Below are 16,141 nucleotides of genomic sequence, written 5' to 3'. Positions count from 1 at the left end.
CTGACTGCTGAAGACAGCGGCCACCTGGGGCGCAGGGCTTGGCGGCTCCGGTGTTCTTCAGCTCCGTTGGCAGTGGAAGCTGTGTGGGATCCGGCTCTTCTCTCGCCAGGTGTCTTCTATCATCGAGCCTGCCCACACGTCACCTGGTGTATGATTGACAGTCACTATATTGTTATTGTCTGTATGTCGTTGTGCGATTCACAACATTAAATTGTTACTTTTGGCTTATCCATTGTCCGTTCATTTACGCCCCCTGTTGTGGGTCCGTGTCACGACACTTTCACAACACACAACAACAACTGTTCTTCCAGGAGATCAAAACACACGGCTTAATATGTGTTGCTACAGTGCAGGCGTGGAATGTCTCTTCGCCTCCTTGTGTGATTCAAACTTTGCTGTGTAGTTCGGAAATATTTCGGAATATTGTCCGTATAGTTCATGGAGCTGGTAAAACGCATCAAAGTGTGCAACTGTAGTGCTGTGGACACAGCTTCATACGGCGAAAGACACTATGGTGGATTTAGTTTTATCTTTTTAAATTCTTGTATTAACTTGAGTTAACCTTTATTTAGTTTAATGGTTCTTTTCAATTTAGTTTTATTATGTGTGCAAAGCAGAGTATTAATTTTTCAGCATTGCATGTTGTGTATTTGATTGTTTGGGAGTATAAGTTGCGGGTTTTGTTTGTTTGTTTATTTTTTTGGGGGGGGGGAGGGGGTCCTGTGATTTATACTCCGGTGTGACATATATACCCAAAAGTCGCACATTCGTTAACATTAATCATCCTTATAATCCTTATTTATGTAGGCCTTTCCCAGGAATCAAACCACTCAACAAAATTGTCGGAATCGTGAACTTGTGGCACAGAAGGTGGAGGACATAAATGCAGACCCACAGGCAGAGTTGATGGAATAATCGAAAAAATTTATCTGGAGGCAAAGCAGTGCTGTGATCCTGAGGGGTGACACCATTATGCTGCCCTCCAAACCAGTCACCATTGGTATATTTGTTTCATGACCCAACGATTTTGATGGGTCATCATAACGAAAATGTTCTCCACATATACAAATAACATATGTATGCAACAGTGCAAACCATGGCTGATAAGAACAGAGTAGTATTTAGTGAACATCATCCATGGTTAGTGTGACTGCATATTCTAACTTCAATGGGGTTTCTCAACTGGAATTTTCTTTGATACAGCACACCAAAAGCCCCATGTTAACCGATCCAGATGTCCCCCGGATACCACTTCCCAAGCAACCCATCCAAGGCCAATAGCCATTTTCAACCTGTCTCACAATGTTAACATTCAGCCTATAGTTTCCTTACCCAGCCATCCAGTGAGGCCTATTCTCACGCAGATGCTTGAATTTCATAAACTGTTTGAAAGCCGTTAGTTCTATAACAGCCGTGAATATGGGCAAGAACTCAACTTTCTTGGCACTTGTTATTTGATGAATGGGAGATGTGGGTTGTCAAGGTAACACTACTGATCCATTTAAACTCATAACTGATTTCACATCTACTTTCTGTTTAACAGGAGAAAGCCTGTTCTTTGAAGCAGAACGGCCTGGAAGAGGGCATTGGCAGCCAAAGCTGGAGCAACTCTGATCCATCAGGTATAATCAAAAAAAAAAAAAAGTTTAAAATGTGTTTAGTGACTGTAAACATTTTTTTTCCCCAGTTTGGAATCAACTGATGATACAACCCCAATTCCAATGAAGTTGGGATGTTGTGTTAAATGCATATAATAACAGAATACAATGATTTGCAAATCCTCTTCAACCTATATTCAATTGAATACACCACAAAGACAAGATATTTAATGTTCAAACTGTTAAACTTTATTGGTTTTGTACAAATATTGGCTCATTTTTAAATGGATGCCTGCCACACGTTTCAAAAAAGCTGGGACAGTGGTATGTTTACCACTGTGTTACATCACATTTCCTTCCAACAACACTCAATAAGCATTTGGGAACTGAGGACACTAATTGTTGAAGCTTTGTAGGTGGATTTCTTTCCCATACTTGCTTGATGTACGACTTCAGTTGTTCAACAGTCCGGGGTCTCCATTGTTGTATTTTGCTCTTCATAATACGCCACACATTTTCAATGGGCGATAGGTCTGGACTGCAGGCAGGCCAGTCTAGTACCTGCACTCTTTTACTACGAAGCCACACTATTGTAACACGTGCAGAATGTGGCTTGGTATTGTCTTGCTGAAATAAGCAGGGACGTCCGTGAAAAGATGTTGCTTGGTTGGCAGCATGTGTTGCTCCAAAACCTGGATGTACCTTTCACCATTGATGGTGCCATCACAGATGTGTAAGTTGCGCATGCCATAGGCACTAACACACCCCCATACCATCAAAGATGCTGGCTTTTGTATGTTGCGCTGTTAACAGTCTGGATGGTCTTTTTCCTCTTTTGTCCAGAGGACACTACGTCCACGATTTCCAAAAACAATTTGAAATATGGACCCATCAGACCACAGCACACTTTTCCACTTTGCGTCTCTCCATTTCAAATGACAAGGCGGCGGTGTTTCTGGATGTTGTTGATGTATGGCTATCACTTTGCATGGTAGACTTTTAACTTGCACTTGTAGATGTAGCGACGAACTGTGTTAACTGACAATGGTTTTCCGAAGTGTTCCTGAGCCCACGCGGTAAGATCTTTTACACAATGATGTTGCTTTTAATGCAGTGCCACCTGAGGGATCGAAGGTCACAGCATTCAGTGTTGGTTTTTGGCCTTGCCGCTTACGTGTAGAAAGTTCTCCAGATTCTTTGAAACTTCTGATTATATTATGGACTGTAGATGATGGAATCCCTAAATTCCTTGCAATTGAATGATGAGAAACATTGTTCTTAATCTGTTGGACTATTTTTTCACACAGTTGTTCACAAAGTGGTGATCCTTGCCCCATCTTTGCTTGTGAATGGCTGAGCCCCTTTTATGCCCAATCATGACAGTCACCTGTTTCCAATTAGGTGTTCTTTGAGCATTCATCAACTTTCCCAGTCTTTTGTTGCCCCATCCCAACTTTTTTTGAAATGTGTTGCAGGCATCCATTTTAAATGTGCAAATATTTTCACAAAAACAATAAAGTTTATCAGTTTGAACATTAAATATCTTGTCTTTGTGGTGTATTTAATTGAATATAGGTTGAAGAGGATTTGCAAATCATTGTATTCTGTTTTTATTTACATTTTACACAACATCCCAACTTGAATAGCTGCTTGAATAGCCCCATAAAGTTAGACTGTAAGCACAAAGGTTCAATGTTTTTAATGAAAAACATAGTAGTACTGTGCTTGATCCGTCATATCCAGATCTGAATTTTACTTCCTGTCCCCCGCGAAAGGTTTAATGTGACAGGGGATGGTTTACTGTCAGGATTTGTTGATGGTGATGAAACCATCAAAACATTTTTGCAGTGTTGGGTTTAACGTTACTGCAGTTAACTTTTCGGTTCACAGATTAGAAGTTATAAACTTTAAATTTTTGGCTAGCTGTGCCACCACTGTTAGGTAACCAGATAAGAAATTAACAGTTGCTTGACGAGAACATCTTCATGAAGTTGGATACTATGTTATTTGTTTTTGGAAGAGTTTATTCTTCAGTTAGGCATATGTTAATGAAATTAAACTAACTACATGGTTTGCTCATATGACAGCTGTGGCCATAAGATGGCGCATCCAATTATCTAGCACCTCCACAACAAATAATAGCAATTACATAATGAGAGCTCATTTCTTCCAACAAATATTGTCTCACAAGTAACTTTGAATTGTATCGATATATACTCAACAAAAATATAAACGCAACACTTTTGGTTTTGCTCCCATTTTGTATGAGATGAACTCAAAGTTCTAAAACTTTTTCCACATACACAATATCACCATTTCCCTCAAATATTGTTCACAAACCAGTCTAAATCTGTGATAGTGAGCACTTCTCCTTTGCTGAGATAATCCATCCCACCTCACAGGTGTGCCATACCAAGATGCTGATTAGACACCATGATTAGTGCACAGGTGTGCCTTAGACTGCCCACAATAAAAGGCCACTCTGAAAGGTGCAGTTTTGTTTTATTGGGGGGGATACCAGTCAGTATCTGGTGTGAGTGACCACCACTTGCCTCATGCAGTGCAACACATCTCCTTCACATCATCCGTGAAGAGAACACCTCTCCAACGTGCCAAACGCCAGCGAATGTGAGCATTTGCCCACTCAAGTCGTTTACGACGACGAACTGGAGCCAGGTCGAGACCCCGATGAGGACGACGAGCATGCAGATGAGCTTCCCTGAAACGGTTTCTGACAGTTTGTGCAGAAATTCTTTGGTTATGCAAATCGATTGTTTCAGCAGCTGTCCGAGTGGCTGGTCTCAGATGATCTTGGAGGTGAACATGCTGGATGTGGAGGTCCTGGGCTGGTGTGGTTACACGTGGTCTGCGGTTGTGAGGCTGGTTGGATGTAGTGCCAAATTCTCTGAAATGCCTTTGGAGACGGCTTATGGTAGAGAAATGAACGTTCAATACACGAGCAACAGCTCTGGTTGACATTCCTGCTGTCAGCATGTCAATTGCACGCTCCCTCAAATCTTGCGACATCTGTGGCATTGTGCTGTGTGATAAACTGCACCTTTCAGAGTGGCCTTTTATTGTGGGCAGTCTAAGGCACACCTGTGCACTAATCATGGTGTCTAATCAGCATCTTGGTATGGCACACCTGTGAGGTGGGATGGATTATCTCAGCAAAGGAGAAGTGCTCAGTATCACAGATTTAGACTGGTTTATGAACAATATCTGAGGGAAATGGTGATATTGTGTATGTGGAAAAAGTTTTAGATCTTTGAGTTCATCTCATACAAAATGGGAGCAAAACCAAAAGTGTTGCGTTTACAAGTTGGTGTGAAATAACTGAACAAAAATTATGGCTAGCGAATGTGACTGCTGCCGCCATAAGCTAGCATGGAGAGCGTTATCTCCATGATATCTCACTAGCTAGTACTGTTAAACAAAATTATAAATTAAACATAAAAACGGTGCTTATTTCTCCAAACCATTATTGTCAAGTAATGAAATGGGGATTATGTAAATGGGAATTAAAAAAATTTAAATTTGGTAGGAAATAATTTTAGAAAATTATAATATGTATCATGGCTTGCTAATTTGGTAGTTTTAACCACATATATGTGGCAACAGTGAATTTGCTAATTTGGCAGATAGGCTAGTAACATATGAACAATTGCATTAAGTGAGAGTATTTCCATTTTTCAGTACTGTCTTACAAGGAATTGCAAATTGTCAATACATATTTACATATTTACTAAATTAGATGAATTCATATGTGCTAATATTAGGAATTTTGGTATTGATCCGATACCAAGTAAATACAGGCCCAGTATTGCCGATGTCGATACCGATACTTTTTCATATTTAAGCTTCACAGATCCAAAGGATCCAAAAGACCTAGAATAGAATTTCGCCAAACCTTATATGTGACAACAAAATACTTTATTATTACAGTCAACATTTTTGTTTAAAAAAAAATCACTCAACACAACTTAAAACAAACTCTCCTGAGGTAGAGAAGAGCACTGAGTGGGAGAGCCAGGCTGAGCCTACCTGCATGGCTGTTGGCTGGCACCGCTGAGCCATGCGACGGCGTAACAACAAAAGACCAGAGGGGGGAGGGTGCGCTGCTCTGTGTTGTGTGACACAGCGCAGCGCTGCTCCGAGAGACAGAGAGTCGACTTTGATGAATCTGCGTGCACAGCAGTCAGTACGTGCGGGAGAGAAAAAAAGCTTGCGTATGGATCTTTTTACATGAGGCTCATTCAATATCAATACCAGCGTTGGTATCGATATTATCGATATTAGGATCGATCCGCCCACCTCCAGCTAGTATGATGCCTGCTGGCATTTTGAACCTTCACTGTTTTTGTCAGTCTTATTTATGTTCTTGTTTGTTAAATTATGACACCAATAGGAAAGAACTGTAAAGGAATGTGACTCCCTGAAGGGACAGCTGATATGACATTAATATAGCAACACAGTCAATAGGCTTCTCAGATATTTTCATCCACCTTCTTGCTTGCTTGGTGGGCGTTGCCTCCCTAAGGGGAATAATAAAGATGACATAAAAGTTCCCGGAACTTATTGAGTGACAGCATATTCCTCTTTATTACCGCCCACTGGCACATAGACAGAAATCCACACTGATTCTCATTTGCCAATGTAATTCAGTCAAATGTGTGAAGCAGATCCATTTAGTTGTGCGTAAAGCACCAAGCAGTTGGTGGTTAAGCTGCAGTAATTATGTATGAGAGGGTTCAGGATCAATAATAGATGTGATGCGGTCTGCAACATTGTGATCTCAGGTTCAGAATGGATGAAGCAGGAGAATTAGCTAGCAGTGTGTCCACTGATCTGTTTCAGTATGCTTAAAGGTCACAGTATCACTGCGATCCCAATATATTTTTTAAATCACACTTGCTTCAGGAGATTGTTGAAGCTCAGCAGTTCTCAGAGATTACGTTTTTAGATTTCTTTGCAGCCCAAAAGTGGAGTTGCTCCTGAACCCTTTCTCTTTTGTCAGTTTTAGGCATAGAAAAGTATGTTTATCCTCAACATTTTTGTTCTTGTCCTTGCAATTTACACCAGACTTGGGAGCGTCTATTGTGAGTGCCGTGGACGGCGTCTGCCCAGCAGATTTGACAGCCGTGGGTCAGCTCGTGCGGCGCCACGTCCCTGACGCGGTTTTCTTGGAGAGCATCGGTCAGGAGATGACGTTCATCCTGCCCTATGGTGGAGCCAAAAATGGGACCTTTGCCGTGCTCTTCCAAGAGCTTGACTTGGCGATGCATGACCTTGGCCTCACCAGCTATGGCATCTCTGATACCACACTAGAGGAGGTACAGATTGTGTTGGAATGACAGTCTGAATGCACTCATAAATATACACTCAACAAAAACACTAATGCAAGATTTTAGTTTTTAAGGCATTTTATGGAAAGTTCATTTGCCTGGCATAAATGTTTTATTATTGCTGTTAACAACTCTCCCCGCATCCCACAATCAAGTTTTATGTCTCTTTTTTCAGGACAACCTGTTCTTTCATAATATATATGCTTTTTTTGTGTTTTATAAGTGCGATAAAGGTTTACAATAGGGGTGGTGGCCAAGTGATTAATGCGCTTGGTTTCAGTTCAGAAGGTTCTGGGTTCAAATCCCACCCCTGCCACATTTCTCCATGTAATGTGGAGTTGCGTCAGCAAGGGAATCCGGCGTAAAACCTGTGCCAATTCAACATGCAGCTCCACCTTGGATTTGCTGTGGCAAACCCAAGTGCAAACAAGGGAGCAGCCGAAGGGAATTACTAATAAAGGTTTACAATCATAAATATAAAGGAAAAAATAAAGTGGAAAATAATTTTCCACACACATTTATTCAAACCACTCAGCAAACTATAATAAACAACTGTTTTGACACTTTATGAAGGTAATTTGAGGCCTTGTGTGAAAGACTGTACAACAAAAAAGTTCAAACAATAAACACAAATGCACATTTTGAACAATATATACAAAATGGTCTATGCGTTTATGCTCCAGTCTGAGGAGTGGCCCCTCTCCCTAACCCCATTGATATGGTAAACAGTGATTTATGCCAGAGGGAGTTAGACACAGAGTAATCCAGTAACATTCAAATGCAAACTAATGGAGCAATCCTGATAGTTACACACGCTTTGTTTGAGCACGTGAGATTGTCATGCGAGGAATGACAGTGGGCACACACTGCACAAATGTTGGGTGTTTTATCTGTAAGACCAAACAGCCCCATTATTTATACCCCCTCCCCACAAATGAAATATTTTTTGGGGGGGAGGGGGGGGTGAAGGCCCATGCAGTCCATCTAATTATCCCTGAATGTTGTGAGTGCAGCTTGTCCTGGTTGATGGATTTCCATCAAAACTTCACACCATTACTAGGGGAGCTATGAACACTACCTTTACACCCCCCCCCCCCCCCCCCCCGCCCAGGACTAAACCAAACCAACTTTTTTTAGGTTCCTTAGATGACTCCAAAACACAATCAGGATGTTCCCAAAACTAAAAACTGGCCTCAAGCCAGTTATCCAAGATGGCGTCCAAGATGGCTGCCAAAATAGGGTTTATTCACTAAAACACCTTTAAACAACATATAAACAACTTCCTACCATGTTTTTTAATGAGGGTCTATTGGTGGCAATTTTGAACACCATTTTGAATCTTAAACCCATGAATGAATTTAGTTTAGGCACAAATGATTTTGTTGTGACCTGCAATGGTCTTCCCATTGAATCTCTGTGATATTTAAGTTGTTTATATGTTGTTTAAAGGTGTTGTGGTGAAAAAAACATTTTGGAGGCCATCTTGGATGCCATCTTGGATAACTGGCTTGAGGCCAGTTTTTATTTTTGGGAACATCCTGATTGTGTTTTGGGGTCATCTAAGCAACCTAAAAAAGTTGGTTTGGTTTAGTTCTGGGGGGTGCAAAGGTGGTTGTAGCTCCCCTAGTACGTGTTTGCACATCATGTGAAGTTGAAGATGTGCATGACGGACAATAAATCTGAACCAGTGTCTTCAGAAAAGGAGATAATTGGACTTTTGGGTTTAATTGAAGCATCATATAATCCTGACTATGCAATTGCAAATTCACCAAAGCAAATAATAGATTTCAAGGAAAGTTCATAAAGTGGGAGCATAAGATATAAAAATGTGCACAAAAGAAAATAAATGTGACGTGTTCAAACATGGATAATTAAATTGATTTTAAATGTATTTGGCTTCTACATGGGGCACAGGGCAGAGGAGCTACCTAAACTCTGTGAGTGAGATAGGTTGTCTCGTCAATAGTTTTATATCCTCATTGAGGACAACTTTGGATGCTGTAGCTCCTCTGAAAAAGAGAGCCTTAAATCAGAAGTGCCTGACTCCGTGGTATAACTCACAAACTCGCAGCTTAAAGCAAATAACCTGCTGGAGAGGAAATGGCATCTCACTAATTTAGAAGCTCTTCACTTAGCCTGGAAAAAGAGTCTGTTGCTCTGTAAAAAAGCCCTGCGTAAAGCTAGGACATTTTACTACTCATCACTAATTGAAGAAAATAAGAACAACCCCAGGTTTCTTTTCAGCACTGTAGCCAGGCTGACAAAGAGTCAGAGCTCTATTGAGCCGAGTATTCCTTTAACTTTAACTAGTAATGACTTCATGACTTTCTTTGCTAATAAAATTTTAACTATTAGAGAAAAAATTACTCATAGCCATCCCAAAGACATATCGTTCTCTTTGGCTGCTTTCAGTGATGCCAGTATTTGGTTAGACTCTTTCTCTCCGATTGTTCTGAGTTATTTTCATTAGTTACTTCCTCCAAACCATCAACATGTCTATTAGACCCCATTCCTACCAGGCTGCTCAAGGAAGCCCTACCATTAATTAATGCTTCGATCTTAAATATGATCAATCTATCTTTATTAGTTGGCTATGTACCACAGGCTTTTAAGGTGGCAGTAATTAAACCATTACTTAAAAAGCCATCACTTGACCAAGCTATCTTAGCTAATTATAGGTCAATCTCCAACCTTCCTTTTCTCTCAAAAATTCTCAAAAGGGTAGTTGTAAAACAGCTAACTGATCATCTGCAGAGGAATGGTCTATTTGAAGAGTTTCAGTCAGGTTTTAGAATTCATCATAGTACAGAAACAGCATTAGTGAAGGTTACAAATGATCTTCTTATGGCCTCAGACAGTGGACTCATCTCTGTGCTTGTTCTGTTAGACCTCAGTGCTGCTTTTGATACTGTTGACCGTAAAATTGTATTACATTATCTAGCCAGATCCTTACTCTGGATGGCATTACCCTGACCTCTAGTAATACTGTGAGAAATCTTGGAGTCATTTTTGATCAGGATATGTCATTCAATGCGCATATTAAACAAATATGTAGGACTGCTTTTTTGCATTTGTGCAATATCTCTAAAATTAGAAAGGTCTCGTCTCAGAGTGATGCTGAAAAACTAATTCATGCATTTATTTCCTCTAGGCTGGACTATTGTAATTCATTATTATCAGGTTGTCCTAAAAGTTCCATGAAAATCCTTCAGTTAATTCAAAATGCTGCAGCTAGAGTACTGACGGGGACTAGAAGGAGAGAGCATATTTCACCCATATTGGCCTCTCTTCATTGGCTTCCTGTTAATTCTAGAATAGAATTTAAAATTCTTCTTCTTACTTATAAGGTTTTGAATAATCAGGTCCCATCTTATCTTAGGGACCTCATAGTACCATATCACCCCAATAGAGCGCTTCGCTCTCAGACTGCAGGCTTACTTGTAGTTCCTAGGGTGGAACCAGCTCCCAATTCAGATCAGGGAGACAGACACCCTCTCTACTTTTAAGATTAGGCTTAAAACTTTCCTTTTTGCTAAAGCTTATAGTTAGGGATGGATCAGGTGACCCTGAACCATCCCTTAGTTATGCTGCTATAGACTTAGACTGCTGGGGGGTTCCCATGATGCACTGAGTGTTTCTTTCTCTTTTTGCTCTGTATGCACCACTCTTTTAATTTAATCATTAGTGATTGATCTCTGCTCCCCTCCACAGCATGTCTTTTTCCTGGTTCTCTCCCTCAGCCCCAACCAGTCCCAGCAGAAGACTGCCCCTCCCTTAGCTTGGTTCTGCTGGAGGTTTCTTCCTGTTAAAAGGGAGTTTTTCCTTCCCACTGTCGCCAAGTGCTTGCTCATAGGGGGTTGTTTTGACCGTTGGGGTTTTTCCGTAATTATTGTATGGCTTTTGCCTTACAATATAAAGCTCCTTGGGGCAACTGTTTGTTGTGATTTGGCGCTATATAAATAAAATTGATTTTTTTTTTTTAACATGTATTCTCAACGTGGGGTTGGGGGCGTGTGTGCCAAGCCTCACTGGGTGTATTTGAGGTTCTGACATTATCAGAATTAAAAGCTCACCTACTAAATAGGGTCATACTTATGATGGCATTTTAGGGCCACATTGAATTTTTTTTTTTTTTTTTTTTTAGACTTCGAGAATAAAGTCATAATTTTATGAGAATAATGTCGTAATTTTACAAGAAAAAACTTGTAATCGTGAAAGAGGAAAAAAGCTTGATTCCGGAAATGAAACATTAACAGCACACAAAACAGCCTCCGTGACTCCTCTCTGTTGCGCCGCATCCGCATCAAACATCTATAAAACGGTTTTGCTTGTTCATAAACCCAAGTTTGAGGCACTGTTTAGTTAACGACTTCTAAGGCTGTTTCCAAAAAAGAAAACCTTCTTGAGCTGCTTCCGCATGATCACGTTAGCCTACGTTAGCTGTGTGTTGAGCGGGAAAGTTGTTTTTTCTCATAAAAATACGACTTTATTCTCGTAATATTATGACTTCATTCTCGAAGTTTTAAAATTACGACTTTATTCTAGTAATATTATGACTTTATTCTCAAAGTCTTAAAATGATGACTTTATTCTTGTAGTGTTATGACTTTATTCTCGAAGTCTAAAAAAATTAAAAATATTAAATGTGGCCCTAAAATGCCTTCGTACATACTAACACACTTATTCAAACAAACAAACAAAAAAAAAAAACTATTTCTTTGGATGAACCAAGAGGGTCTCGGGTGTAAAAAGAAAAACATTGTATATCACAATGAAATCATTTGTTCCCACAAGTTGCTACTGTTACGAGTCTTAATATTAATTGCAGGATTCATAGTGGTCGTATTGACATTGGCATTATTACACAAAGTGTTATCTCTCCCAAACAAATGACTTGTGCTTGATGTTTTCCACGCAGACTCGTCTCTGATCATAAAACTGAGTGACTGTTGGCAAACGCGGAGCCTGTAACTTGCACATGAATCAGATGTTCTCAGTCTGCAGGCGATGTGAATAATTCCTTTTGAGATTGTAAAATCCAAAGACAACAAGGTTATTTCATCCATTCTTGTTGGCTTTTGAAGCGCAACTGCACTTCAAATCCAGTCCCCAGTGATTTTCGAATATAGTGCTCATAAACTAGCTGGTGGATGGGTTGTTTGGTGGAAGTTATTGAATCACAAGTAGTACGAGCTATAAAGTGCCCGGATTGTAAAGATAAGCATTCCCAGCTGACTTACAGCACCATTATGACTCATTTTATTTTAAATGCCAGTTTGTTTATTCAGTTAGTTCGTTTGGTTATTAGATGAAATTATCAAAATCAAATTCACAGAGAAAACAACAAATCACCATAGTCTTGATAAGTGGTTATCCAACACCCTTTAAGGAAAGTATCGTAATAATGGCCTTATTCTTGTTTTTTTCTCCTACATCCCTCATTTTACAGATATTTTTAAAAGTGGCAGAAGATACAGGTGTGGATACAGAGACACCTGGTAATCCTTGATTCACAGTCTTCATCACTTTTTGATTAACCTAAAAAAAATCTGTGTTGATTGTAAAACATCTGGTTTTGTGCTTTTACAGGCTCTACCACTGTGTCTTGCAGAACAGGTAGCTATTCTTATTATTATTTATAACCATAAATTGGGTCAGGCCAAAACAACATATCTTATATGTATTCCCACAGCAGCAAAGGAGCTGCTGGCGAAAGTCCACAGAAGACGATCTGGCAAATTCAAGAGGAACAGCATCGCCAGCGTCCAAGCATCTGCAATGAAAGGCAAGTTTGTCAGAATTCAGGTTTTTAGTTGTTCGGTTGTGGCTGCTGTATTAACATTCACATTTTCTTTTCTTTTTTTATGCACAGATACAAAGAAAAGTGTCACAAATACAGTGGAAGGTAAATACACAAAAACAGTCTTCTGAACATCTCGTTTTCCGCATGTATTAACGGCTTTAAATTTCGTCTTCAGTTCAGCAGTTTCGCTCTAGTAGCCATTTTGAAAAGAGCTCCATCTTCACAATGTCACACACAAAAAAAAATGTTCAAACCACATGCCGTTATCACACATTTTCAGTTTCAAGCCAGTGAGAGAAATTCACTTTCATAAAAAATGCTTCATAATGAAAATGGTTTTCAATCTGAATATGTATATGCTTTTGCATCTTAATTGTGATGACATAGGTGTTTTTTTTTTTGTTGTTATTGTTGTTGTTTTTTGTTTGAGTGATTCGAAAATGTATTTTGGACTGCAAAAAAGAATTGTGATGTCTTTAGAAGCTAGAAGGACCCTGAGAGAGCAATTCCACCAGTGTCCATCAGTCCTCTGTTTACATCCCTGTTAACAAGTGTGACTTTACTGCTTTAATTTTCATTGTAAGAGGGTTATCGTGCCTTTGATCTCTTCTCTATTGTTTTTTGATCAGGACATTTGCTTTATTACTGACCTATGATACTCATGACATAGGTTTGAGACTGGTGACTGATCTTTGATCCTGACCTTTGACCCTTATCTCACTTACAGTATCACCTGGCATTTGCTTGTGATTGCTAACCTATTCAACATTCTTTAAGGCACGATCAAAGGAATCTTGCCAAGGAGGTTTTGTGTTTGTCAACATATTTCTGTGTTACTTTGATCTGGTTATGATCTTTGATCCTTAATACTCGCATTTGATCCTGATTGCTGGCCTTTGATTGCAATTGCTCCTCCTTGCACTGACCTCTGATCCTTATTACTAAACTTAGATCCTAATTTTTGATTTTGAGCTCTCATCATTAATACTGATTGCTGAACTATTCAACATTTCTTAAAATGGGGTCTTTGCCATTTTTGTTGCTTTTTGTCATGGTTTTATCCTGTAATAATATTACTGGGCAGTTCCTGCCTTTTGAGCTTGATGACTGATCTTTGATCCTGACATGTGATGCTGAATTTTGACAGCAGTCACTCATCATTGGACCTGACCCTTTGAACTGAATTGCTGAACTTAGATCCTGATCTTTCATATTTAACACTGATTGCTGAAATATTTAACATTCCTAAAGGCAGGATCAAAGACACCTGCCAATGGCATTATTTTTTTCACCATTTGTCCATCTTGCTTTGATCCTGTAATAGGATTATGAACAATATCCTTTCCTTTGACTCTGATGACTGATCTTTGATCCTTAATACACATCTTTGATCCTAGAATTTCATCTATTGCTGACCATTTATCCTGATCAGCCATCTTTGCTCCTGATGTTTGATTCTGATCGCTGAACTTGGGGCAACTGTTTGTTGTGATTTGGCGCTATATAAAAAAATTGATTGATTGATTGATTGATTGAACTTTCATCATTGTGATATCTTATCGTAAATGCTAATTGCTGAACTATTCAAGGTCACTAATTGAAAAAGTTGGAGGCAGGATCAAAGAAAATGGTCCTTTAATTACTCATGATTGCTGTTTGGATTACAACATCAAGGAATAAGGGTCAAAGATCAAAGCTCAATGATTAGAGACAAGATGCACCATTTGAGCTACAGCCACTCCAAAGTGTGTCTTCTCCCTGAAATTTCATTGGCACCCTTTTGCCAGACAAACAGGCAGCAACCAAAGCAAAACCTCCTTGTCAGAGGCACATGTGTGGCTCTGATGGCCGAGCGCACGCAGGAGGCAGGTTTTTATGTGTAAAGTTCCATCTAACCAGCTCATTTAGTGAATAATGCAGCACATGAATGTCTGCTGCAGATGTACAGCAGAGCAGGAGTGGGAGGGGATCTGTGGTCATCACCGGCGGGAAGCTGATCAGGAGGCAGTTCCTGGCGCTCTTTATAAAGCGCTTCCACCACGCCCGGAGGAGCCGTAAGGGACTCATTGCTCAGGTAATGGTCTCAGTCTGTCACCATGATGAAGTGAAGGGTTACACTCCAGGGCTGCATGGGAGGATCACGGCACGATTGTATGAAACACAAAATCAGTTAGTGTCACATACGAACGAAGGCAATTTAAAAAAAATGTGACGATAAAGCCGAGTCATCAATCTTGATGGAGTCGATAGTTTTGGGATTTGAGCGGTGTGGCGATGTGTAGATGAAAATAATTATGTAACATGATGCTCCACTGTGATTTTTTTAGACCCCTACGGGGCCAGATAGCATAAAAGTAATCTGAGCAGACAGACAATATCACTGATTGTACAGTAATTGATTAGACATTTATGATTTATAATTTTTTTAAAGGTGAAAAAATTGTTCTTATTGCTTTAATTAGATTTAACCTGGTTGGTTTGTCAAGAATAGACTGATTTTGATGACATTATTATAGGTTTTGTATGATTTATTTGCCAGTTACATAAGGGTCTTAAACTGGTTTTAACCTTATCAGCTGTCAATAATGTGGTTTAAACAGGCTTTAAATTATTGTATATTAAGGACAGGTGGTGTGAACTGATATTAAATGATCTTAAAGTGATTTTAAATCAGATATGGCTTGGACGACTCAATTTGACGCTTTATGTAAGCTGTATAACCTGGTTTAAACTGTTTTCTAAACCAATTTAAAATTAAATCAGATCAGGTCAAGGTTGCATTTACTTGGGCCCTGAGTGGTAATGATCCAAACAAATATGACCTATTTTACACATTTACAATGTTCTAAAATGTTTCTGTGTAGGCTCTCAGTTGTCCAGGTGGTTTCCATAATAGAGAAGCTTGAATCTTTGACTGGACTGGGTTGCTTGACGCGAGGATGTTTTGCTTCAAATCGCAGAAGCTGTTGACCTGCTGACCTGAAACAGTTGAAACCCAGCCTTAACCGGGGAGGGGGTCTGAGACACGCTTTGTCCTCTGTTTACAATGGGGTACTCAGGTCAAAGCATTTTCAGTCTTATGTTCATGGTAATGAGTCATTCACGTCATCAGGAGAGCTGTCAGGAGAGGCATCAGTCCCGTCGTTAGAAGGGACAGCTGCCCTGTCATTAGGAGGGTGCTAACTAGAGCACAATAGGTGCTAAATAAAGCAATTGTTTAGTCACTAGCCAATAGCAGTCTGCCTCTCGGTAGGAGGGCTCTGGTTAGGTTTGAAACTCCAGCTTTTGTGGCTTCTGTTTGTTCTTCTCTACAAGGGTGAAGACAGAAGTCAGACGACCAGAGCAAGAATTTTAGCTGAGGAAGCTTCTGCGGTTTGAAGTGAAACGTCCTCGCC

General features: G+C 39.8%; 1 protein-coding gene across 1 annotated transcript in view; it reads left to right on the top strand.

The window, feature by feature from the left end:
• The window catches only part of LOC117505392 (phospholipid-transporting ATPase ABCA1-like), a 282,727-nt gene that overhangs the window by 111,640 nt on the left and 154,946 nt on the right, over positions 1-16,141 (top strand). The window contains exons 23-29 of the mRNA XM_034165037.1: positions 1,544-1,622; positions 6,729-6,931; positions 12,393-12,441; positions 12,533-12,559; positions 12,636-12,728; positions 12,816-12,848; positions 14,687-14,820. Of these exons, the coding sequence (XP_034020928.1) occupies positions 1,544-1,622; positions 6,729-6,931; positions 12,393-12,441; positions 12,533-12,559; positions 12,636-12,728; positions 12,816-12,848; positions 14,687-14,820 (618 nt within the window). The remainder of the gene's footprint in view (positions 1-1,543; positions 1,623-6,728; positions 6,932-12,392; positions 12,442-12,532; positions 12,560-12,635; positions 12,729-12,815; positions 12,849-14,686; positions 14,821-16,141) is intronic.

Source organism: Thalassophryne amazonica, chromosome 23 (genome assembly GCF_902500255.1).
Source record: "Thalassophryne amazonica chromosome 23, fThaAma1.1, whole genome shotgun sequence".
Lineage (NCBI taxonomy): Eukaryota > Metazoa > Chordata > Actinopteri > Batrachoidiformes > Batrachoididae > Thalassophryne > Thalassophryne amazonica.
The sequence above is the reverse complement of the archived record's forward strand: the minus strand, read 5'-3'. Positions and strand labels throughout refer to the sequence as shown.